This window comes from Saccopteryx bilineata, chromosome 5 (assembly GCF_036850765.1).
Source record: "Saccopteryx bilineata isolate mSacBil1 chromosome 5, mSacBil1_pri_phased_curated, whole genome shotgun sequence".
Lineage (NCBI taxonomy): Eukaryota > Metazoa > Chordata > Mammalia > Chiroptera > Emballonuridae > Saccopteryx > Saccopteryx bilineata.
In genome coordinates, this window is record NC_089494.1 from 60313185 (window position 1) to 60339184 (window position 26000).

At 36.9% G+C, this 26000-nt stretch overlaps 1 protein-coding gene across 4 annotated transcripts in view; it reads left to right on the forward strand.

Moving 5' to 3' along the window:
• The first annotated feature begins 237 nt into the window (after positions 1-237).
• The window catches only part of LNPK (lunapark, ER junction formation factor), a 92306-nt gene continuing 66543 nt past the window's right edge, over positions 238-26000 (forward strand). For 3 of the 4 annotated variants that reach the window (XM_066280838.1, XM_066280841.1, XM_066280840.1), the window contains exons 1-5: positions 272-383; positions 6085-6173; positions 12646-12687; positions 15114-15301; positions 25828-25886. In XM_066280838.1, coding sequence (XP_066136935.1) covers positions 6147-6173; positions 12646-12687; positions 15114-15301; positions 25828-25886 — 316 coding nt within the window. In that variant the 5' untranslated portion in view covers positions 272-383; positions 6085-6146. Of the gene's footprint in view, positions 384-6084; positions 6178-6220; positions 6222-12645; positions 12688-15113; positions 15302-25827; positions 25887-26000 lie in introns of all 4 variants that reach the window. The other variant, XM_066280842.1, reaches the window with a different exon arrangement.

Here is a 26000-nt window from a genome sequence, read left to right on the forward strand (position 1 = left end):
TTAAAAGAAAAGGAGGGGGCAGAGCAAGACTAAGAATTAACTGTAGTGGTACGAGTCAAAATTAGCAGCATCACACCTCTGGGACGCGACGACGAGCACCACATTTGACCGTAAAGTAACAAGAGAAGGGGTCCCGGGCAGAGCGAGCAGCTCGCCCTCCCCAACCACCCGCTCGAGTCACAGTCACGTGGCGGGGGAGCGGCGCGCGCGGGTCGCGGCGCCGATTGGCCGGCGGCGGGAGCGCGGGGTTTGATGGGAAGGAATTGGCCGGCTGCGTTTCTCAGTCAGGGGCGGCTGCTGCTTGCTCCGGAGGCGGGCTGTGGAGTGGCGGCCGAAGCTGGCAGACGTGAACGCCAGCGCCGGGCTTTGCCCGCTTCCCGAAGGTAGAGCTCTTAAAATGAGGGCCGTTGGAAGGGCTCAGCGGAGAAGAGGCGCGCTGAGCTTTTTCTTGGGCAGTGCGCTCCCGCTGCCCCCGTGCCGAGTGGCCTAAGAGCTTTGCGGTGAAGGCTAGTCTGCTTCACTCCCGGCTGCGCGCCGACCCAGTGTCGCCGCCCGGTCTCTGCTCTCCCCGCACTGGGGCCGGGGTGGCTCTGGACTGCTGGAGACCCCGTTCTTCCTCCCCAGGGGCGGCGGTTCCCAGCCCTGTCTCGGCGGGGCCGGGGGCGGGGGCCGGGGGTCCTGGGGTGAGCTGAGCGGCGGCTAGTCGGCCCACCTACGTGGAGGCGAGGCGAGGGGTCAGGAGAGCCTGCGTTACGCTTTTGTTGAGAGGAGCCTACCCAGGTCTTTCAGAGGTTTGCCGGCCGCCACGGGTTGGAGACACCGGGAGGGACCGAAAACTGTCAGTGTCATGCGGCTCGGCCCAGGCGTGTGGGCGTGGATTGTGTGCAGTTTAGAGGAGCTTGTGTACAATTGTCCTTATTTGAGGAATGGTGGGCGGTGTCGGGGGGGGGGGGGGGGTTAGGGCAAGATTGTTGTCATAAAAGCATGGCAGAAGGAGACCGAATCTAAAAGTACATCGATAGTTTTAATTCTTTTAATATTGTATATGGGGGTTGAGAGAGAATTGTGTTTGGTGAACTCAGTTATCCTGATGGTTCCCTGACAGTACTAAGTAAAACCCGTGACTCACTGAGTTTTCCATGTTCTGCTTTTCCTAGTTGGATCCTGGTTTGTGGTGCCTAGTGTCGGCTGTTTCCTCCTTTCTCTGTGGCCTGGCTGTCACAATTGGCAAAACTGACACTATTCAGCAGGGGTTTATGTGGATGTGTGTAGGCTTGGTTTCAGGTATATGTTCAAACAGGCAGAGAATGCTAATTTCTTGTCCCCATAGTTGCGATTTAGGAGGACCAAGTTGATTTTGAACACATTAAAAACAAAAACAAAAACAAAACATGAGTGATGCGTTTAATATTAGAATTTTAAGTTTCTCTGTCATCTACTGAGATCAGCCAATGCTATTAATAAACATATAGTGTTTATGCATATATTGTTAAACTGAAAAAGAAGAAAAGGAAGAAGTTATTGGCTATCATAACTTCATACAGAAATCTTTTAAATCAAATGATTATTTTTGGTAGTGTTTAATTCAGAATGAATGTTGACTTACCATGAAGACCAGAACTGAATCATCATATAGTAAAAGTGCTTTGCAGGTGTACTTCTTTTCCAATAATTTTATTTTTAAGTAATAAATGTGGCAGTTTGGGATATTTCAGAATTGCCTTTTCAATTATGATATTTCCAAGTTAGAGTTCTAGAACAAATCACTTTTAACCTTAAATTGAATAGTACAATGTGTTAGGTACTGTTGAAAGTGATTGAATAGTTTCTACTTAAGTTTTAAACTTGATAAACATAAAACTAAACTTCTTTTGCACTTAATAGCCATCATGTTACTTTATGGAAGAGTCTGCAGAGTATTTTGCTTTATATTTTATACTAGAGAAAATGCGAGCTATACAATTTCAGTTAAAATACAAACTACAATTTTATTTTTCAATTTTAAAATTATGAAACATTCTTTCTTTATAGGAAGTAAGAAATGTGTTCCATATTAGAAGTATTGTCTGTACTACATGTGTTTTTTGATAATAGTAATAACAATGGCTTATTTTATTACGCATTTAAAATTTGTTGGACACTGTGCCGGGTGGTATATAATTTCATTTAATTCATACAATAATTCTATGAAGTATAGATATTTTGCCAGTTTACAAATGTGGAATCTGAGGCTTAGAGAGTTTAATTTACCCAACATCACATAGCTAGTATGTGGCTGAGTCATATTTTGAACCTTAGACCTTTTCTACTCCGTTATTTTAACATAACTTGAAATAAGCTGAAAATTTAAAAAGAGCATGCCCCAAGACTTTAAATTCATCCAAACCTGAGTGTGAGTTGTAATTAATAGCAAAAACATCCAAATAATATGAAAGCATTATTATTCATTGGAAACATGTTAGATGCACCTAGCTTTTAAGGTCATGTCAGGTCCCATTGTGATATCAGAGTGGAAAGAGACTCTGTACATGTTCATGGGAGAGTTGGGGACAAGCCACTTGAGATTGAACCATCTGTCTACTCAAGAGCAAGCAAACTGATTTATACTTGAGCAAGAAATGCTGGTTATTTGGTTCCAATGTAATTAATATGTGGAAAGGAAGCAGAGTAGGGCTAGAAAACAGCAATGATCACAGCAGTTAAAACAACAATTTGTATTGAGAAATTAATATGGGTCAGGCACTGTTGTAAATAGTTTAGAATGCATTATGTCATTGAAGCCTTTTAACATTTAAGAGGGTCCTTAACTATCCTTTTTTTGCAGATGAAGATATTGAGTAACTGAGAGGGTAGGTAACTTATTTGCTCAAGGTTTCATAGTAAATAATGGGCCACAGGAGTTGAAGTCAAGATGTTTCAGTGGCAAGGAAGGAGAAAGTGTTTGAAAATAGAAGAGATATGAAATTAAAGCTATAAATAAATAGTTGATTTATTTAATTTTGTTATGTTTTTGTATCTTTTGGTACTACCATTTCATGTGCATTATAGTAAATCATCTATTTAAACAAATACCAGAATTTAATAGGAAAATTGCTGGAACAATGACAGTTGACTGTCTCTTTGATTATGAACCTGAAAGCATGGATATGGCGTTTAATGACTGTTACTCTAATGTTGTTAGAGGACAAATTGAAAAGCACAGTCCTTTGCTTCAGGGATCTTGAAGGCTAAGCCTTAGTTTGTTTCATTAACATCAAAATATCTTTCCAAGCAAACGACTGATGTCAAAGTCAGTATGAATTGCAATTTTATGCATATATTTCATGTTGCACTTATTTTAAAAGTGATATAGAGTAAGCAAGTAAAAGAAGTGCTTGCAGATTTCTAGTGCCAGTTTTGTCCCTAGCTGGAGTTGTCTGATTTTGGCAAATCATTTAGCATCTGTTCCATGAAGATTTATGCATTCAAAGTTAACCAAATGAAGGAATTAGACTACATGATACACTGTACTAACACTGTCTCTTGTGTTTATAACTCACTTTCCACTTAAGTAGCTCTGTTTACCAGCTATTTGAGATTGTCAGAGGTATTTTCATGTATTTTATATATAAATATTCCAATCTAATTAAGCAGATTTTATTTCTAATTTTGTGTTATTGGGAATAACTGGTTGCCTTAAAAATATCAAAACTAAGATGCGATGTCTGTCTCTACTAGTTAATATTTTTGGGGCCTTAATAAATCACTTCTCTAGCCTCAATTTCTTCACTTATTAAATGAAGCAATAGAAGTATCTAAATGATACAATTTTTATAATGCATTTGTTATAGGATCTGCTAGAGATTAAGTGCTTACCAAGTGTTTAACTGATGTTATTGTTGTTATTACTTTCAAATATTAAAAATTTTGATTTGTGATGGCTACAAATTTAACTTGGAGGAATGTAAGTTTGTTACAAACCAAAATATGTAGGTCAGTTGTGTAGACTCTATACATTAGTTCCAAAATAGTGGGATGATATTTACTTTGAAAATACCAAGGTAAAGTGGATCATCTGAATCTCTTCTCCCCGCCTTTTTTGGTCTAATTATTTTTAGTATCTTAAGGTTTTAAGATCTATTTAATGTCTTAACTCAGAAATTTATACTTTCATTCATTAAAGTTTCTGGATTTCCTACAACTGCATTTTAGAAATTTGAATACTGAGTTAATATTGAAGGATTAATAATATTTAGATTGCAACTTGAATATGGCTTGTAACATTCATTATATTTATAAACTTCAAAAAAATTCAGGACAGATTATAGTTATTTCTGTCCCTGTAAATTACTTTGTAAGTTCAAGTATTTCATAATGAGGCTCTTTATTACTTCTCTAGCCCAAAAAATCCAAGATGTGTATGGTTTATGCTAATTTTAACCTATTAACAGTGTTGTAGAGAGTACTTACTTGGTGTTGGCATTATTTTTTTTATTATATTTATGGTTTTAAAAAAATAAGAATCAAAGTGTAAGAATCATTGGCCTAACTTTTTTTTTTTTTTTTAATGGAAATGAGGTAATTTTATACGTTGGCAGTATGTAACTATAATCTGGTAAAATATATATAAGTTTGAAAGTGTATTTTCATTGGTTTAACTTAAAGGAATAGAAATTTATATAATTATTGACTGGTAAATTGATTTAGAATATAATGTTGATACGTTTTCAAACATATGGTAATATAATTAAACATTTCAGAGTAATAGAAAAACAACTAAACAAAAAGGGGATATACAGGTAGTTGACATGAAAGTCAACTAACTCAAGGGGTACTTAGACATAGTTTCAGAGAAAAATGTTTATTTGGATATTGAACAGTAGTGAACAAATGAGAATTCTGCAGATAGAGTGGCTTTGGGCCTTGTTTCTTCTGAGCTATTGGGCAAATCACTAAACCTCCTTTCACTTAATTTTCTTATCTGTAAAATGGTAATAAGGCTATCCTGTGAAAAGTGGTTAGTATTATTAACTCTAATTTACAGAAAAGAAAATTAAAGTTCAAAAACATTCATTGATTTGCTCAAGGTCACAGGTTGCCTTTAGACTCTTATTTTCTTACTCAGAATTACAGTTGGCTTTCTATTACTTGTAAAATGATGTTATTCTAAACATTGTAAAACACCCTTACTTCCAAAGAACTAGTTTAGTTGGGAGATAGGCGAAGGATAGAAAGTGTTGTGTCATGTAGAATGAAAATAATACAAGAAAAGCTCAGGGTACCTATCGTATTTCCCCATGTATAAGACACACCTTTTTTGAAAAATTTGGGGTCTAAAAACTGGGTGCATCTTATGTAGTGCTTGTAGATTTTTTTTTTACTTGCATTTCTCGCTTTTTCGCTCGGATAAGGAGTTGTATGAATTTTATGATGAATAAAACTTGAGTTCAATAACTTTATTGTAATACATTTTTTTTTCAAATTTTGGGCCCCAAAATTAAGGTGCGTCTTATACATGGGAGCATCTTATACATGGGGAAATATGGTACTTTAAAAAACAGAAAATCACAAAGTGGTATGAATACACACTTCTAAAATGCCTTGCTATTAACCCATTGATGTTGGAGGTTGAAATTTTTGAAATTCAGTTCTTCAAAAATATTCTAAAAATTCACAGCACCTTTTGACAAGTTCCCAGCACACCAGTATCTGCAGCAGTGACTAACTCTGTGTACCACATGATAACATGTACCTTCAGGAGGCAGACATGTGCGAAAAATCAGACCCCGGCAGTGACCTTGAGCATTAGGATATAAATAACTCCCATGTTATTATCGTTCCAGTAGTGGAAGATGAGGCATAAATAGTTTAAAAAAAATCTTTCCAACTTTATTTTCACTTTTAAATATGTTCTGGCTTGGAAGAAACGATTTTTTAAAAGGTGGATTCTATCCCAAGACTTTCTAAAATAAAATTTCACAAAATTGGAGTGCACAGAAATTAATCTTCTATAGTATTTTTAAGCAGTATTACAACATATAGATTTTATAGTGGGTAGGCTGTGTGTTGTAACTTACAATTTTAAAATACTTGCTTTATTTCTAGCTGTGGATTTCTTTGGACAATTGATGATACTTATCATTGTGCCCAGTTTCTACAAATAAAAGATGGGTGGATTATTTTCTCGCTGGAGGGTAAGTTACTTTTTTTTTAAATTGATTTTAATTTGTTGTGTTTACAGAGTTACAAGTTACCCCCTGAATATATCTCCCTCCTTCCCCCTTTGTTCTCCTTGATACCTCCGCCCCTAACACCTTCCCCACTTCCTCCATGATTTACTATCCTGCCCTCTATCTCTCTGTGTTATGTGTATATACTTTCACTAATGACTTTCCTTTCTTTGTTCCCCTCCTCTCATTCCCTTTCCTTCTGCCCACTTTCCTTCTGGACTCTTTGACCCCTTCTGCCTCTCTTCCGTTCCTAAGTTCACATTGTTCATTCGATTCCTCATATGAGTGAAGTCATATGTTATTTTTCTTTCTCTGCCTGGCTTCTTTTGCTTAGCATAATAGACTCTGGGTCCATCCATGTTGTTGCAAAGGGTAAGACTTCCTTTTTCATGGCCAAGTAGTATTCCGTTGTGTATATATACCACAGCCTTTTAATCCACTTGTCTACTGATGGACACTTGGGCTGTTTCCAGATCTTGGCTATTGTAAACAATGCTGCAATAAACATGGGGGTGTTTTATTTATTTTGTCCTCTAATTCTTCGTTTGAATCAGTGATTTGTTATTCTTAGAATATATTCCTAGAAGTGGGATAGCTAGGTCAAAAAGCAGTTTGATTTTTAATTTTTTGAGGAATCTCCATACTGTTTTCCACAGTGGCTGCACCAGTCTGCATTCCCACCAGCAGTGCAGGAGGGTTCCCTTTTCTCCGCACTCTCACCAGCACTTGTTAATGAGCGCCATTCTAACTGGTGTGAGGTAGTATCTCATTGTGGTTTTAATTTACATTTCTCTAATGATTAGTGATGTTGAACATTTTTTCATATACCCATTTGACATCAGTATGTCCTCTTTGGAGAAGTGTCAATTCAGTTCTTTTGCCCAATTTTTGATTAAATTGTTTACTTTCCTGGTGTTAAGTTTTACAAGTTCTTTGTAGATTTTGGTTATTAACACCTTATCGGACATGTTGGCAAATATGTTCTCCCATTGTGTGGTTTGTCTTTTGCTGTGCAAAAGGTTTTTAGTTTGATATAGTCCCATTTGTTCATCCTGTCCTTTATTTTACTTGCCTGTGGAGATACATCAGCAAATATATTGCTACGAGAGATGTCGGAGAGCTTACTGCCTATGTTTTCTTCCAAGATGATTATGGTTTCATGACTACATTTAAGTCTTTTATCTATTTTGAGTTTATTTTTGTGAAGGGTTTAAGTTGGTGGTCTAGTTTCATTTTTTTGCAGATATCTATTCAATTTTCCCAACACCATTTGTTAAAGAGACTGTTTTTACTCCATTGTATGCTCTTACCTTCTTTGTCAAATATCAATTGTCCATACAAGTGTGGGTTTATTTTTGGGTTCTCTATTCTGTTCCATTGATCTATATGCCTTTTCTTATGCCAGTACCAGGCTGTTTTCAGTACAATGGCCTTGTAATAAAACTTGATATCAGGAAGTGTGATATTACCCACTTTATTTTTCTTTGTCAAGATTGGTGAGGCTATTTGTGTTCTTTTTTGGTTCCATATAAATTTTTGGAATCTTTGTTCTATATCTTCAAAGTATGACATTGGTAATTTAATAGGAATTGCATTGAATTTATATATTGCTTTGGGTAGTATAGACACTTTAATTATATTTATTCTTCCTATCCATGAATATGGCATATGCTTCTATTTGTTTATATCTTTTATGATTTCTTTTATCAATATTTTATAGTTTTTCGAGTACAGGTCTTTAACCTGCTGCATAAAGAATTCTTGGTTGTGGCCTCTTGTTTTGCATTACTTTGAATATTTCTTGCCATTCCTTTCTGGCCTCAAGTGTTTCTCTTAAAAAGTCAGATATCATCCTTATGGGAGCTTCTCTATATAGGTAATTGACTTGTTTTCTCTTGCTGCTTTTAGTATTTTTTCTATCTTTTAACTTTGGTATTTTAATTATGATGTGTCTTGATGTAGGCTTCAGAGGATTTCTCTTTACCAGGACTCTCTGTGTTTCTTGAACTTGTGTGTCTTTTTCCTTCATCAATTTTCATCTATGATTTCTTCTAACAGGTTCTCTATCCCTTGTTTTTTCTCTTCTTCTTCAGGAACCCCTATGATGCAGATGTGATTTTTCTTCATATTGTCACAGAGTTCTCTTATAGTTTCCTCAGACTTTTTGAACCTCTTTTCTTTTTGCTACTCTGTTTCTGTGTTTTTATTTATTTTGTCCTCTAATTCGCTGATTTGATCCTCTGCTTCATCCAGCTTCTGTTGATTCCTTCTAGTGTAGTCTTTATTTTTGATATTGTAATTGCCATTTCTGATTTATTCTTTTTTATGATTTCAGTGTCCTTTTTGATGCTTGCAGTTTCTTTATTTAGGTGCTCATTAAGTCCATCCATTGTAGCTCTGAGATCCTTAAGCATCCTAACAATTATTATTTTAAACTCTGCATCTGGTAATTTGGTTACTTCCATCCCATTCAGTTCTTTTTCTGGGGATTTCTCTTGTTGATTCATATGGTTTACATTCCTCTGTCTTCCCATTCTTTCTTTGTGCAGTTTGCAAGCTTGTTAGAGTTGTTGATTTGATGTTGGTTTATGGAATGCAGCTTCTCCTCCAGGACTTTATCCCTCAGCCTCTGCTGGTTGCTTGGATTTTAATTCTCCCTAACTAGTAGAGTCACTTAAAAGTTTTAATTTCCCTGCTGTTTGTTTGCTGAGCCCAGCAGGGAGTTTCTGTGTTTGCTGAGCCTAGCAGGGAGCTTCTGTGTTTGTTTGGGGGGAGTAGGTATATCTTGATCTTTGGCCCCAGTTGAAACTCTATCCAGGAATGCGGTGGATGTGACCTCTGAGAACCAGAAGGTGTGATCTGCTCAGTGTCTCTCCAGGGGCAGGCACATTCTCCATATCAGAAGGAGAAGGTGTAGCTCACGTCTCCCCAGAAACCTGAGTCACTGCCCCTCCCCTTTACTTCCTCCTTTCCGCACAATGTTTCATGCTGATTGGAGCTGGATAGCTTTTTGGAGGTTCGTCAGCTGGGTCCATGCTAGGTTTGTGCTGGACAGAGGGAGTGACCTCTCCCCCAGCTATGGCCACCTCAGCACTGGAGAATGACTCAGCTCAGGTATTCCTCTCTCCATCACCATTTGTGTCCCCGTGCCTTGAACTCCCCACTCTCCTCATGCAAAACCTGTCCTCTCAGCCCTCCACGCCCCTGGAGCCCCAGGTAAGTGGCTGTGTGCGATGTTTTCTTCACTGGCCCTTTAAGGCTGCAACTTCTTTTGGCAGCCGTTTCCCACAGACAGAACTTCCACTCTTCTCCTTACTCAATGCTGTCATGCTATCTCCTCCAGTACCTGGGTTTCTAGGCTGGGGCTCCAGTCCTGGGACTGAGGATCCCCACCTCTCAGGGTCTTTCTCCTCGCAATGAGAAACTCTCTGGACTTCAGCCTCAGCCTCCCCTCGCTCCTGGGAGCTGGGGAGCCCCCACCGTGCCCCTGCACTCCCTCCCAGTCTCAGTGTGGTTTCTTCAGTGCTCCTTGGTTTTTGAGTCCTGTTCTTTTAGTCCAAAGTTGGTTTTTCATGATGATTGTTCTTAAATTAATTTGTAATCCAGTTTGGTCACAAGAGATGTCAGTCTGTGCATCTGCCTATTCCTCTACCATCTTGGAATTTCCTAAGTTACTTTCCTTTATAGACAGTTTTTAGTCTAATATGAAAGTGTCAGATAAAGCTATTTTTAAAAGTTTTGTTTGACATGTAGACTTGATAAGTAGTTTGATATTATCCTAGACTCTAAGTTTTCTTTCTTTTCTTATAAGTTAGTTTTTTATTTGTACGTTAATATGTAGTTCTACTTGCTATATAGGTATCTAATAACTCTGTTTAACAGAAATATTTCACTCTGACTTATGAATTGTTTTTATTTCTCTATGTATTCACTGTAAAAATAGTTATCTTGTTTTTATCTCATAGTGCCTAAGTTTCAATCTTGTTTGAAAGATAATTGAACTTAGTGTATTGTATAATACTAATGTTTTTACAGGCAATATATTTTTGCTTAAAACTTTTTACAGGCCCTGGCCAGTTGGCTCAGTTGTAGAGAGTCAGCCTGGCATGTGAAAATCCCATCCCACGTTTGATTTCCAGCCAGAGCAAACAGAAGTGCCCACCTTCTTTTCCACTTTTCTTCCCCTTCTCATTTTTCTCTTTCTCTTCCCCTCCTGCAGCCAAGGCTCCGTTAGAGCAAAGTTGGCCTAGGTGCTGAGGATGGCTCCATGGCCTCTACCTCAGGCACTAATATGGCTCCAGTTGCAAAGGAGCAATGTCCCAGATGGGCAGAGCATCGCCCCCTAGTGGGCATGCCAAGTGGATCCTGGTCGGGCATATGCTGGAGTCTGTCTCTCTGCCTCCCTGCTTCTCTCACTTTAGAAAAATACAAAAGAAAACACCAAACTTGTTACAAATATTTACTGAAGTCATACTAAATGTACTTTTAGAAAATATAGGTTAAACATGATTAGAAATGTAGTCTGAGTTTATTGGTTAAGCCCTTAGAGGAAGTAGCTCAACTTTAGAGCTTGAAAAATATAAAATATATTGATAAATGCTCTTATGTAATATAAGAGGAGATAATATAGTCTAGGAAAAATTACTTTGCTTTATTTTCAGACTCTTTTTTCCCATAATGATGGAGTCTAGCAGTACTTGGTATACAATTTACTTTTGAACTATTTTGGAACTGTTCTTTTTGAATCGGCATTATATGGGCCCTTTTATAAACCTTTTACAGTTCTACCTGAAGATCAAATTTATCTGTTCTTTCTTTATCCTTCTTGTTCGGTTGAACCATATAAAATTGCCAATATTCAGCAGCTTTGACTTAAATGAAAAGCAATTTCATATGGTTCAACCTAATGTTAATAAGTCTTGTGGGATCTACAATGAATTGATATTCATTACCGTCCTAGATTGTGGAGTATATAGTTGGTAAATATTTTCTCAAGTGTTGTATGAGTCATTTTGGCTGGTTTTTATTCTAGGTGACATAAAAAAAAACCCTTTAACAAACAAGCTTTGTTATAATGAAGTATTCTTAGATGTTCTTTTTAAATCTGATCTTCAGAAAAGTACTTCGGGAATTCACAATGAAAGTAGCCTATTTATTTTGACCTCCAGAGTCCTAAGTGAACTTTTAAAAAAATTTATTGGTTTTAGAGCGTGAGAACAGAGCAAGAGAAAGAGGGAGAAAGAGAGAGAGAAAACATTGATTTTGTTGTTCTACCCAGCCGTTCATTCATTAGTTGCTTCTTGCACATGCCGTTACTAGTGATCAAACCCACAACCTTGGTGTATTGGGATGATGCTCTAACTAACTGAGCCTACCTGGTCAGGGCCTAAGTGAACTTTTTTTTTTTTTTGAACATTTATTTATTTATTTTTTTATTGACTGTAGAGAGAGAAGGGAGGGGGAGAGAGAGAGACAGACAGACAGACAACATAGGAACATCGTTTTGTTCCTGTATGTGCCCTGGCCAGGGATTGAACTGTCAATTTCTGTGCTTCAGTACAACGCTCCAGCCAGCTGAGCTATCCGGCCAGGGCCTAAGTGAACTTTTTATTTATTTATTTATTATTTATTTATTTTTTTGTATTTTTCTGAAGCTGGAAACGGGGAGAGACAGTCAGACAGACTCCCGCATGCGCCCGACCGGGATCCAACCAGCACGCCCACCAGGGGCGAGGCTCTGCCCACCAGGGGGCGATGCTCTGCCCCTCCGGGGCATCGTTCGGCCGCGACCATAGCCACTCTAGCGCCTGGGGCAGAGGCCAAGGAGCCATCACCAGCGCCCGGGCCATCTTTGTTCCAATGGAGCCTTGGCTGCGGGAGGGGAAGAGAGAGACAGAGAGGAAGGAGAGGGGGGGGGGGGAGAAGCAAATGGGCGCTTCTCCTGTGTGCCCTGGCCGGGAATCTAACCCGGATCCCCCGCACGCCAGGCCGACGCTCTACCGCTGAGCCAACTGGCCAGGGCCCTAAGTGAACTTTTTAACAAGAGCAAATCAGACCAATGTTAGTCTTGAATTTTTAATATATGAATATTTTGAATAATCAGTGCCTAAGAAAATTTTTCTTCTAGGAATTTTTTTTCTCTTGATAAAGGTATGTTCTGTTGGGATTAAGAATGGTAAAATTGAGCTAACAGAATTGAAAGCACTTCTAGGACTAAAAAAAAGTAGAAAAATGCTTATTTAATCATTTCATCCTGTTTATAATTATAATTTTTTATTTATATCTAAATCTTATAAACAAACAGGAATTCACATTGCTTGCCATAACATATGAAAAACAGTTTTGGATGAAAGTGTTCTTTTCTGATTATATAAATCAAGGTGTTTCTAAATTTGCAATAAAAAGTTTTAATGTCTCATTTCTATTTCTATAACAGACAAAACCTTCAACTGTAGAAGTTCTGGAAAATATAGATAAGGTATGGTCTTTGCATCTGGGGTGTTTCATTTAGGTGTTACCCTAAATATTATTTTGAAGACTGGATCTGGTATGAGAATTTAGAGATGATAGAGAGTAAGCATGAGAACTTCAATGTTACATGATCTCAGAGAAAAAGCCAAGTCTGTCACTGACTTAAGACTGTCACATAGTAGAGCTTGTTCAAATGAAATTAGATGTATAACATTGTATGAATAAGTGAAAGGTAGGATAAAGTAGATTATAAGATAGTCTGCAACAATTTTTATTAGTCTGCAAACTTCTCAGCTTTTTATGCTTTCCATGATTATTAAAAATGTCTATTTCATGCGAATACTGAGAGTGATAAATTGAAAAAAAATAGATCACTGTTTCAATGTTTATTCTTTTTATAGTCAGATGTTTTATAGACTTCTTTAAAAATTTTTTTTAAATTAATTTTAATGGGTTGACATTGATTAATTAGGGTACATAGATTCAAAGAAAACATCTCCAGGTTATTTTGACATTTGATTATGTTGTATACTCATCACCCAAGTCAAATTGTCTTCCATCACCTTCTATTTGGTTTTATTTGTGCCCCTCTCCTCCCCCCACCCCTCCCTCTCATCCCTTCCCCTCCCCCTGGTAACCACTACACTCTTGTCCATGTCCCTGAGTCTCATTTTTGTGTCCCACCTATGTATGGAATCATATAGTTCTTAGTTTTTTTCCGATTTACTTATTTCACTCAGTATATTATCAAGGTTCGTCCATGTTGTTGTAAATGATCCTATGTAATCATTTTTTACGACTGAATAGTGTTCCATAGTATATATGTACCACATCTTCTTTATCCAAACATCTACTGAGGGGTATTTTGGTTGTTTCCATGTCTTGGCCACTGTGAACAGTGCTGCAATGAACATGGGGCTGCATGTGTCTTTACATACCAATGTTTTTGAGTTTTGGGGGTATATACCCAGTAGAGGAATTGCTGGGTCATATGGTAGTTCTATTCTTCATTTTTTGAGGAACCACCATACTTTCTTCCATAATGGTTGTACTACTTTACATTCCCACCAACAGTAGATGAGGGTTCCTTTTCTCCACAGCCTCTCCAACACTTATTACCTGTCTTGTTGATAATAGCTAATCTAACAGGTGTGAGGTGGTATCTCATTGTAGTTTTGATTTGCTTTTCTCTAATAGCTAATGAAGATGAGCATCTTTTCATATATCTGTTGGCCATTTGTATTTCTTCTTGGGAGAAGTGTCTGTTCATGTCCTTTTCCCATTTTTTTTATTAGATTGTTTGCTTTGTTGTTGAGTTTTATGAGTTCTTTGTATATTTGGATATTAGGCCCTTATCTGTGCTGTTGTTTGAAAATATCATCTCCCATTTAGTTGGCTGTCTGTTTTGTTGTCAGTTTCTCTTGCTGTGTAAAAGCTTCTTAGTCTGATGTAGTCCCATTTACTGTATTTATCTTTGCCTTCACTTCTCTTGGCTTTGGAGCCACATGCAAAAGAATGAAACTTGACTACAGTTTGTCCCCGTGTACTAAAATTAATTTAAAATTCATCAAAAACCTAAATATAAGACCTGAAACAATAAATTACATAGAAGAAAACATAGGTACTAAACTCATGGACCTTGGCCATAAAGAGCACTTTATAGACTTTACACAGGAGAATAGTTGTTTGGTTTGACAAATACTATGTATTGGTGCTAATTTTGTATCTCTGACCTTTACTAATTTGATAGGTTAAAAGTACTATCTTAATATTAAATTTTAAAAAGTTATTTATTTTAGTATAATGTTATCAACGTCCATCCATGTTGTTGTAAGTGATGCTATGTCATCATTTCTTATGGCTGAGTAGTATTCCATAGTGTGTGTGTGTGTATATATATTTTACTGAGTGAAATAAGTAAATCAGAAAAAGCTATGAATTGTATGATTGCATACATAGGTGGGACACAAAATTGAGGCTTATGAACATAGATAAGAGTGCAGTGGTTACCAGGGTAAGGGGAAGGGAGGAGAAAGAGGGAGATGGGGAGAGGGGAAGGGGCGTAAAGAGAAACAAATAAAAGGTGACGGAGGATGATTTGACTTTGGATGATGGGTATACAACATAATCAAATGTCCAAATGATGTGGAGATGTTTTTTCTAAATCTATGTACTCTAGTTGACCAGTGTTACCCTGTTAAAATTAATTGTCTAAATAAAAAGAAAAAAAGTTATTTGTCAGAAGAGGCATTTTTATTTATTTTTAACTTTATTTTCAGTTTTTCATATTCTGTTTTAAAATATTTAGGTGTTAGAAACGTTTCATTGTATTTTAAGAGTTCTTTCTATATAACCTATCATGTGAAAAAATTTTAACATTTTATTCTTTATGAAATTTGAAATTTAATAGTATAAAAATTTTTTTCTTAACAGGAAATTCAAGCATTGGAAGAATTTAGGGAAAAAAATCAGAGACTACAAAAATTATGGGTTGGAAGATTAATTCTTTACTCCTCAATTCTCTATCTGTTTACATGTTTAATTGTATATTTGTGGTATCTTCCTGATGAATTTACAGCAAGACTTGCCATGACACTCCCATTTTTTGCTTTTCCACTGATGTAAGTAAATTGTTCTTTTTGTTGACCTTTCCTTATTCTTCTGATGAGTTAATATATTCAATCTTTTTATTAGAAAAAAAGCAGTGTCTCAGATTGAATGAATTTTCCTTTTCTTTATAGTTTGAAAAATGTTCTTTTGAAAAAGTAGCACAATGTTTTAAACCTTTATTTACTTGAAGAATATGACCCTGTAGCATTAGTAATAATGTCTCTATATGGCAGTCTTTGCTGATTCTCTAATAGATGGTTATGCTTCCCTTCATAACTGGAATAGGCATTTCAGCTTGTGGTTAGTGGCAAGTGAGGGAGGGTTTGTAAAACAAAAAAGGACAACCGCTTCAGTGATTCTGAATATATTCCATTCATCCTACCTATCTTCCCCTCTTTTTTGTCACTGTTATAAACAGTAGGCACTTATGATAGAAATATTTTATTATATAGTACATTACAGAAGGTATGTTGTGGATTGACAATTTTGAGAGACAATTGAATAAAAAATTTATTCCATCAACAAATCTCTATGGCTGCCAATTGTGTAGACATTGGAATGGTGTTTGGTACACAAAAATACAGAATTTCCAACTGTAGATCTTAGCTTGCATATATTAAGTAATAAGTACCTTTAACGGGGGCATTTACACTGCCTAGGTTGAAGGAGGGTGTCAGGAAAGGGCCTTTATATTCACTTTTTATTGCTGCCACAAATTTAGTGGCTTACGGCAATACCCGTTTATAATATCAGAGTTGTAAAGGTCAAAACAGATGGCTTGACTGGATTCTCTGTGTAGGATCTTACAGGTTTAAATCAAGGTTATCAGCTGGTCTGGAGTCTCTGTAGGGAGAGTCTTCTTACACTCACTCAGGGTATTGGCATCTCTCTGACTTCCTATTCTGCCTTTGGGCCTAGAAAGCTCTGATTGTAAGGGTTTAGCTGATTATATTAGACCCACTAGGATAATCTCTATTTTAAAATCAATGGGGTAATAATTGTATCTAAAAAATTTCTTCATAGCTGTACCTAGATGAATATTTGATTGTATAGCCAGAGGATAAAAATCTTGGTTAAGGAGCAGGATAGCTTTAGTATTCTGCCTACTGCAGGCTCTCTCTAGAAGTGATGTTTGAGTTTGAGACTCAAAAGGATGAGTGTGTGTATCAAGGTGCAGTGCCTTGGTGGGTAGTGTTCTGGCAGAAGGAATAGCATATTTGAAAGCCTTGAGGAAGGATAGAGCATGGAAGGTTTTAAGAATTAAAAGAACTGTTAGAAGGAAAGGAGAATGTTTTGTGGAACATTTGGGTTTTTTTTTTGTGTGTGGCAGTTTTTAAGTTATTAGTTTTTATAATCGGTACTTTTTAATGGAAACAACTTGACCAAAAATCTATCACAGAATTTTGAGACCTATTAAAACAAAGTTTAATGAGATAAATAAGCCTGACCAGGCGGTGTCACAGTGGATAGGTGTTGACTTGGTTTATGCTGAGGACCCAGGTTCGAAACTCCAGGGTCACTGGCTTGAATGCAGGCTCATCTGGCTTGAGCGTTGGCTCACCAAGCTTGAAGCATGGTGTCACCATCTTGAGCATGAGATTCTAGACATGATCCCATGGTCGCTTGCTTGAGCCCAGTGGTCACTGGCTTGAATCTGAAAGATGCTGGTTTGAGAAAGGGGTCACTGGCTCAGCTGGAGAACCCCTGTGAGGGCATGTATGAGAAGGCAATCAATGAACAACTAAAGTGCTGCAGCTATGAGTTGATGCTTCTCCTCTCTCTCCCCTTCTGTATGTTTGTCTGTTAGTCTGTCTACCTCTCTTGCTTAAAAAATAAAAAGAAAAAAGAATCAAAAGAAGGCCGAAGACTGGATTATAGAGAAAAATATAAGTAGCCAGGCAAGTGATATTTCTTGTGGGCCTTCTAGTTCATAATAAAGATTTTAGGCTCTAATCTAAGAGTATTGGGAAGCCATTGAAGATTTTAAAGAAGGAATACAACATGATCATATTGTTATTTTAAAAATACCATTGAGGCTATGGTATGGAGAATCAATTAGAGGAGAATAAGAATGGGTCTGGAACAGCAAGTTAGAAGTTATTGTAGTTTTCTAGGGAAGAAATGATTGATGGTGATTTGCACTTGACTACTGGTAGCAGCGAAGCACAATGGATAGATTGAAGAGATTTAGGAGGTAGAAATGAGGCAATATGGAGAGGCTCTTGATGGTTAGTTGGGTTTGGGGTAAGGGGGGAGAATTCCATCAAGGATAAAATTCAAGTTTATGGCTTGGGAAATTTGATTGATGGTAGTGCTATTAAAATAGGGTGTTCAACAGCCTCAGGAGGAGCAGGTTTGGTGACCTACTGAGACCGAAATACTCATGTTCTATTCAGATAGAGTTGCCAAGTGGGATGCTTAAGTATGATTATGGAGCTCAGGAGAAAAATTTGAAGAGGAGATACAGGATTTGTCAGTTTATAACTGTTAATCAAAGCCATCTGTTTATTCTTTAATATTGGGTACTTGCAATCTGTTAGGTATTAGATTAGACCTTAGTGATAGAGAATGTAGTGACAAGATTCGTGCCCTGGAACTTACATTCTATTAAAGTTGGACAGACAAAAAATGAAGAGACAAACATAAGTAATTTAGAGATAAGTGCAATGAAGAAAATAAAACAGTGATCTGAGCAAGAGAAATAAGCTACTTTAGGTTGGTCCTGAAAGGTCTCTTTTGAGGAGGTGGTATTTGAATTGAGAACTAAAGTATGAGAAAGAACCAGCATGGAAAGAATTGGAATTTATGGAATATTATTAATAGATGTGGTATATAGTAGCACATTTATCCATAGGTAGATGTAGGAAAGGGTTAACCTAAAATTATTAATGGTAATTCTCTCTAGGTGGTAGAAAGCAGCTTTTTTTCATATTCTTTTGGTATTGTATGAATTTTTTACTTCAGTGTGTTCCTCAAGTCCTAAAAACAAAACCAAAATTCAAGTCCTGAGAGAGCTTTCCAAGAGGAGAGAACGAAAAATGCTAAGGTCAAACAGTAGGAGAGAGCATGACTTATTTGAGCATCAAAAAGATATCTGGAATGTGTAATGGAAAAGAAGAGTGATAATGAAGCAATCTTGCAGAATCGGGCATGATCTAGATTATGAAGAATTGTAGAGAGAAGTTTGAATTTCATTTCGGGCAAAACAGGAAGTTTGTAAAGGTTTTAGAGGAAGAATGGCATGATTTGTTTTTAAGTTGAGAGATTCAAGTGCACTGCCTTGTAGAGATTAAGACAAGAATGAGTAGAGAGGATAAGAGTAGAAACAGGGAGGAGCCTGTTATAGAAGTTTAATCTGAAGATGGAAGATGAAAAAAAAAAAAAAATAAATAAAGATGGAAGATGGATTGGATTGCCCTGTGGCAGTGGAGATGAGTAGATGGCTTGTGAATTATTTGGAAGTAAAATTTGAGAAAACTTGATGAGAGGAAATTATAGGTAAGGAAAAAGGAGAAATCACAATGATACTTAGGTTTATTTTGTTTGACATGGGGGAGGGATAGGGATCTTTTTATTTGGGCCTATAGTAATTTTGTGTGTGTGTGTGTGTGTGTGTGACATTTTTAAAATTGGAACTCCTGGACCTCATGAAATTTTACCTTTGAATGTGAATAAGAGAGCCAAAAATGGAATGCATACATACTACAAAATAAATGTCTCTGCCATTTTATTTTCCTTCTCTTTTGAAATCCTTTGGAATGCTTCTTATTTTAGGTATAATAGCAGATTTTTTTAATGTCGTGCTTCCTTATGTTTCCCTTGTATTTTTTCATGAAAAGGGAAGAGAAAAGAAATTTAGAAAGGAAATTAGCATTACTGGGCTCATTTTAATGGCTACCCACAAATTGAGATCTAATGTATCTGTTCCTATGATTTAGAAGACTTTTTTTTTTTTTTGGCAAATCATATACTGATTGTTTTTAAAAGCAGAGAAGAACTTCAATTCCTTAAAAATGTTTGCTTTTTCTTCAGTTTGATCTTTCTAGTCCTTTGAGTGTGAGGCTTTATTATTCTTACGGTGTCCTCTGCCTGTTCTGCATCACCTGCATCTAGTATGTCTTGGCTTGTTAAGCTTCAGAGCCATTTCTCACTTTGTCTCATTCATATCTGTGACCTGGTTCTCAACTGCTGCAGCTTCTATTTCAGCAAGCTTTTCACTTTTGGAAGCATAAGCCAGTTACCCAACAAAGAATAGAATTGTCCTTCTGATTGATGACAATCAAAAAAGCATGAAATAAAATACAACAACGTAAAAGTGGATGTTGTGGAAGATAGAAGGAAGACTTACCAAGGGACATTTTCTTTTCTGTGTAATATGAGCTGTTGCCCAAGCTTATTCCTGGACTTTTTTCCTTTGAAAATAAATGTTTTGAGGTCTGGACCTGGGTTTACTTAAAGGGATGGAGGTAGAAGGAGCAATAAAATGTATAGATTTATTCATCACTGTTTACATAGATGTCAAAGCTTAGAAATCTACCCAGTAACTGCAAAAAGTTACTGCTCTATCTGTAGTCCAAGTTTTCCAAATGCTTTTACTGGACAGAGAGGCCATGGATTCAGGGCAAAGCATATATTGCATAATCATAACTATTCCAATATTATCTTCTTCTTCTTTTTTTTTTTTGTAAGAGACAAATGAGAAGCATCAACTTGTAGTTGCGTCACTTTAGTTGTTCATTGATTGCTTTTCATACGATCCTTGACCAGGGGGCTCTCGCCGACCCAGTGACCTCTTGCTCAAGCCAGCAACCTTGGGCTTCAAACCAGCGACCTTTGGGCTCAAGCCAGTGACCATGGGGTCATGTCTGTGATCCCATGCTCAAGCTGGTGACCCTGTGTTCAAGCTGAATGATCCTGTGCTCAAGCCAGTGACTTTGGGGTTTCGAACCTGGATCCTCAGCGTCCCAGGTTGATGTTCTATCCACTGCGCCACCACCTGGTCAGGATCCAGATGATCTTTTATGGTATCAATACATTACATGAGATACTTTAAGATTTTTATTATATCTTTTCAGGAGGTAATGTGAAGGAACTAACTGTGATTCCAACCTGTTTTTCTACTTTTCAGATTCACTACTATGTATGTCTCTGATCTTTTCAACTCCTATGAAACTGAAATTATAATATAAATGCTGAATTTAGAAGTCATTAAGGCTATGCTTAGTGAGGGAAGATATGGGTTATGGTTGGATTTTTGTATTTCTGCCTTATACTGGCAGGTATGCATTACCTTGAGAGTTGCTTCATTTTCTAACAGTGAACGAACATTAAACTTTGCCTCTACTTTAACTGACTCTATAAGCAATCTTAGAGGTTTTTACTCCTGGATACCTTATTTTTACAGATTATAACTTTCTAGAAGTTTCATTCTCTGTAAGATCCTTTTAGAGACCAATTAGCATAAAATGTTGACATCCCCAGATGATTATTTTCCCTCTGTGTGCTTTTTTTTTCATTTTAAATGGGGTTATTGGGGAAAATTTTAAGCAAAAGAACTAAGGAAAGGTGGTTCTGTCCCAGTTTCTTATGTTTTCTTATTTTCAGTGATTTTCAATCTTTTTCATCTTATGACACATGTAAACTAATTACTAAAATTCTGTGGTACACCAAAAAAATGTAGTTTTTGCTGATCTGACAAAAAAATAGGTATAATTTTGATTCATTCACACTATACGGCTATTGTTTTGACTGTTGTCATTTTTATTTGACAGTCTAAGGAAAAAGAGGTCAGTGTTTCTGATAAAATAGTTAAGTATTGCACATTTTAAAAATTCTTGTGGCATACACTGGTCCAAAATCGCTGTTCTATTAAATAGCACATTATTTGAGGATAGGGCTTTGATTTTTGTATAATTTCCGTCTTTGCATTCCTCCTCCCAACTGATTTGTAACAGATTTTCTCAATCTAGATTAACAAATATAATTTGTAGACTTTTGAGGAAAGTTAAACATTTGTTTCATGGCACTCTAATAAAAATACAAAGTGTCTCTCATCAAGTACAGTTGGCTCTTAAAGGAGAAGTTATCCGTGAATATTTCCTGATATTTACTCAAGGAGAGTACAGTTCACCCTTCAACAATGTGAGGGTTAGGGGCAACGACTCCCACCCTCTTGTGCAGTTAGAAACCCACATATAGCTTTTTAACTCCCCAAAGTCTTAATTACTAATAACCTATTGCCTGGAAGCCTTACTGATAACATAAACAGTTAATTAATATATATTTTATATGTTGTATGTATTATGTACTGTATTTTTTTTTTTTTTTTTGTATTTTTCTGAAGCTAGAAACGGGGAGAGACAGTCAGACAGACTCCCGCATGCGCCTGATTGGGATCCACTGGGCATGCCCACCAGGGGGCGATGCTCTGCTCCTCTGGGGCGTTGCTCTGTTGCGACCAGAGCCACTCTAGCCCCTGGGGCAGAGGCCAAGGAGCCATCCCCAGCGCCTGGGCCATCTTTGCTCCAATGGAGCCTTGGCTGCAGGAGGGGAAGAGAGAGAGAGAGAGAGAGAGAGAGAGAGGAAGGAGAGGGGGAGGGGTGGAGAAGTAGATGGGCGCTTCCCCTGTGTGCCCTGGCCGGGAATCGAACCCAGGACCTCTGCACGCCAGGCCGACGCTCTACCACTGAGCCAACCAGCCAGGGCCATGTACTGTATTCTTTTTTTTTTTTTTCATTTTTTCTCTGAAGCTGGAAACGGGGAGAGACAGTCAGACAAACTCCCGCATGCGCCCGACCGGGATCCACCCGGCACACCTACCAGGGGCGACGCTCTGCCCACCAGGAGGCGACGCTCTGCCCCTGGGGGGGGGTCGCTCTGCCGCCACCAAAGCCACTCTAGCTCCTGGGGCAGAGGCCAAAGAGCCATCCCCAGCGCCCGGGCCATCTTTGCTCCAATGGAGCCCTGGCTGCGGGAGGGGAAGAGAGAGACAGAGAGGAAGGAGGGGGGGTGGGGAAGCAAATGGGCGCTTCTCCTATGTGCCCTGGCCGGGAATCGAACCCAGGCCCCCCGCACGCCAGGCCGACGCTCTACTGCTGAGCCAACCGGCCAGGGCCATGTACTGTATTCTTAAAGTGAGCTAGAGAAAAGAAAATGTTGTTAATAAATCATAAGGAAGAGAAAATAAATTTATTGAAAAAAATCCACGTATAAGTGGACCCACACAGTTCAACCTGTGTTGTTCAAGGATCAGCTGTATTTACTTTGGTGGATAAGAAAATTACTTTTCAAGCCTTCCTTTTGCAATATTAATAAATATTTGAATATTTATAAATATTCACTTGATAGGATTTTGTAAAGAATTATGTACTGAGACTTGAATGAAGCACATCTTATTCTTGGATGAGAAGAGTCATTGCAATGAGATCAATTCTCCCTAAATTAATCTAAAAATGTGTGATGATAAAAATGCCAACAATACTTTTAAACTTGGCACACTTCTATAATTTTAGTGGAAAAATCAGCACATAAGAATAGACTTGAAAATTCTAAAAAAGAGAAGTCTACCAGATATCAAATACATTATAAAAGTTTATTAACTAAAAGTTTGGTATAGTGTATAACTATAAACACAGACCGAAGAAAGAAACACAGAATCCAGAAATAAATTCCAAAAGGAATTTTTATGTGTGATTTGTTTTATATATAATAGAGATGACAATTCTGGTCATTGGGGGTGTTAGCTATATTGAAAAATAAGTAGATAAAAATAAGATTTAAAGCTTGATTCCTGTTTTACTCCTTATATCAAAATAAATCATTGTTTTTTGTCTGAATATGAAGGTTATTCTTGCTAAAGCCTTTGGTAGTTAAATAAACAGACAAAATATTCAACATAGTTATAAATATTCAGATCTATTTTTTTTTTCATTTTTAGTTTTGTTTAGTATTTAAATCTCATCTAAAACATTTCAATAATTTGGATAAGGGCTTGTGTGGTTTTTGGAAAAAGAACACTTAAGTTTGGCAGAAAGAATAATTTCTCTTTAGGCTCTTCCTTCTCTGTGTTATTGTTGGAACCAAACTGGGGAGTTTCGGCCTGTAGCATGTGTATCTTATTTTCCTTGTTATAAACAAGGGTTTTAGGTTTTACACTTTGAGAAGTTTATCTTGCTGCCTCTTTGTGAGATAAGCCGTTGTCCTTTGTTTCTACTCTTTTGAGCCCCTGCATGATCTCCATTGCTTTTGAGAGCCCTTCCACATATTTTGAGTGTTGGGTTTTAGCTATCTCTTCATTTTATTATAGAAGGAATTTGTGTTTTTGTTTTTGTTCTTTGGATTATTTCTAAGAAGAGGGGGAGGAAATGTTGATTGATTATGCCACTATTCTCAAATTGGGAGTCAGTAATATCTTTAATATCTTCCCAAAATATGTTGCCACATTTTCATAAATTTATTGATTCCTGAAATACTTTAATTCTTTTTCTAAATTTTATTTTAGAAATGCCAAAGTGTTTCATTTAATTTAGTGTTAAAGAATATCTTACATGTTACCTTTTCAAGTCTTGAAGACTTGATACATGGAAAATTGATAGCTCATTTTCTCCTGCAGTAGTTCTGGTAAAAACCAAAAGGAGAATTTATTGTCCACAAAGGGGGACTAATGAGTTTTATTTTGAAATAAGGGAATCTTTCAATTCTTGTAGTTTTTATGCTTTGAAAATTGCATATGCTTCTTAGAAAGTATCTACTCATTAAAGAAAATTAACTGATTTTCTATAGAATTCCAGTCACTATCTCTGCAGTTCCTTCTCTTGTGTTCTCTGTTTTCTTTCTCTGTATTTTTTTTCTAAATCATTTCTCTCAGCTTGCCACTGTTTTAGTGTAATTGAAGTAGAGAAATATTATGGGACTTTTTTTACTGTGGTAGGATCCTTGAGGATTATGAGCACTATGTTTAACAACTCTTCTCTCATGTTCCTTTCCTTGATAAAGACAATGCTGATTTTCTTTTCTTTTTTTTTTGTTTGTTTTTTGCTTAGGTTGTTGTCCAAGTACCATGTGGGAATTTGGTGCTGGTTATTGTGCCTTTTTAAATCATGAAAATAAAGTATAACGATATAATAACCATGTTTTAGTTATTATGTAACAAATTGTCCCAGAATTTAGTAGTTTAAACCAACAATTATTTACTATCTCTCATAGTTCTTGAGGAATAGGAATGTGGGAGCAGCTTAGTTGGGTAGTTCTGGCTCAGAGTCTATTATGTATATACAGGGTGTATGAATTTCATTTAAACTGTTCACTGGGGCTGTAATCATCTCAAGACTTAACTGAGGCTGGAGAGTTCACTTCTTAGCTCACACATGTAGTTGTTTGCAGGCCTCAGCTCCTCATTGGCTGTTAGCCAGGGACCTCTGTTCCTCACCACGTGGGCATTTCTGTAGCGTTCCCTGAAAGTCCTCATGTCATAGCAGCTGGCTTCTCACGGAATGAGTAATCCAAGAGAAAATAAGATAATGAGTGGACGAGGAGGTCTAAAATGGAAGCTGGTAGCCTTTTATAACCTAATTTTGATGTGATACACTATCACTCTTGTCATATGCTGTTGGTCACACAGACCAACACTGGTGAGAGAGGACTACACAGGAATGTGTATACCAGGAGATAGGGTTCACTTATGACTCCTTTCAGGCTGACTCCCAAGAGTAGCAATGACATTTTAGAGTAATAAACTGATTTTCATTCTTACTTGAATTTATAATCAGATACCATGTATTCTTTTATAAAGTGATGTATTCTGCCATAGAGAGAGGTATTTTGCTATATTTACATTAAATTTAAATGATGACCTTGACAAATTTGTGATTAGGATTATTGTTTGATTTCCTTTAAAATTTTTAAAATGTCATTTACTATCTTACTAATACATGGTTTAAACAATTATCCTCATAAAAATCTTAGGAAGGAAGTATTTAGCTAAATTTGCTTATCAAATGATTATTTTTAAAGGTAAGAATTTTTTTCCCTCCAGATAGCTTATTTCATTTAGTAGAAAAAGATCCCTCCAATGTTAAATAACAGGGAAGGAGCAGCAACTTACATTTGTATAAAGCTCTGGATTTTTAAAACGTTCTTTTTCCTTAATGTGTGGAATAGACAAAGTAAGCTGAGACTTACTTAGTAAGAAGGGATTCTAAAACTTTTTTCTAATCTTTTGTTGAGGTTCAAAACTCCTTTGAGAATGGTGAAAGCAGTGGTCTCTCCAGAGAAACAAATTTTTATATACCAAGACAATTTTGCAATTTAGAGGATCTTCAGAAGGTCCATGGATTTTATATTGAGAACTCCTCCTTTGAAAGCACAGGTAGAATTCTGGTCATCTCTGAAAGAAGAGGAGTACTTTTTGATTTTTAACATATAACAAGAAATATTGGACCTAAATCTAATTGGAAATGAATATTTGTTTTTATTTTATATGGCTTCTAATTTCTTATCCTAATGATGGTTTTGTTTCTTAATTTTGCCTTTTCTTTAGCATCTGGAGCATAAGAACAGTGCTTATTTTCTTCTTTTCCAAGAGAACAGAAAGAAATAGTAAGTTTAATTTCTTAAGTTTTTATAAATGCCTTAGAAAACTTATAGTGCACTGGTTTATAATTAAATGATAGGTTGTACAATAGTGATTGAAATAACAATGTGGTAAATATT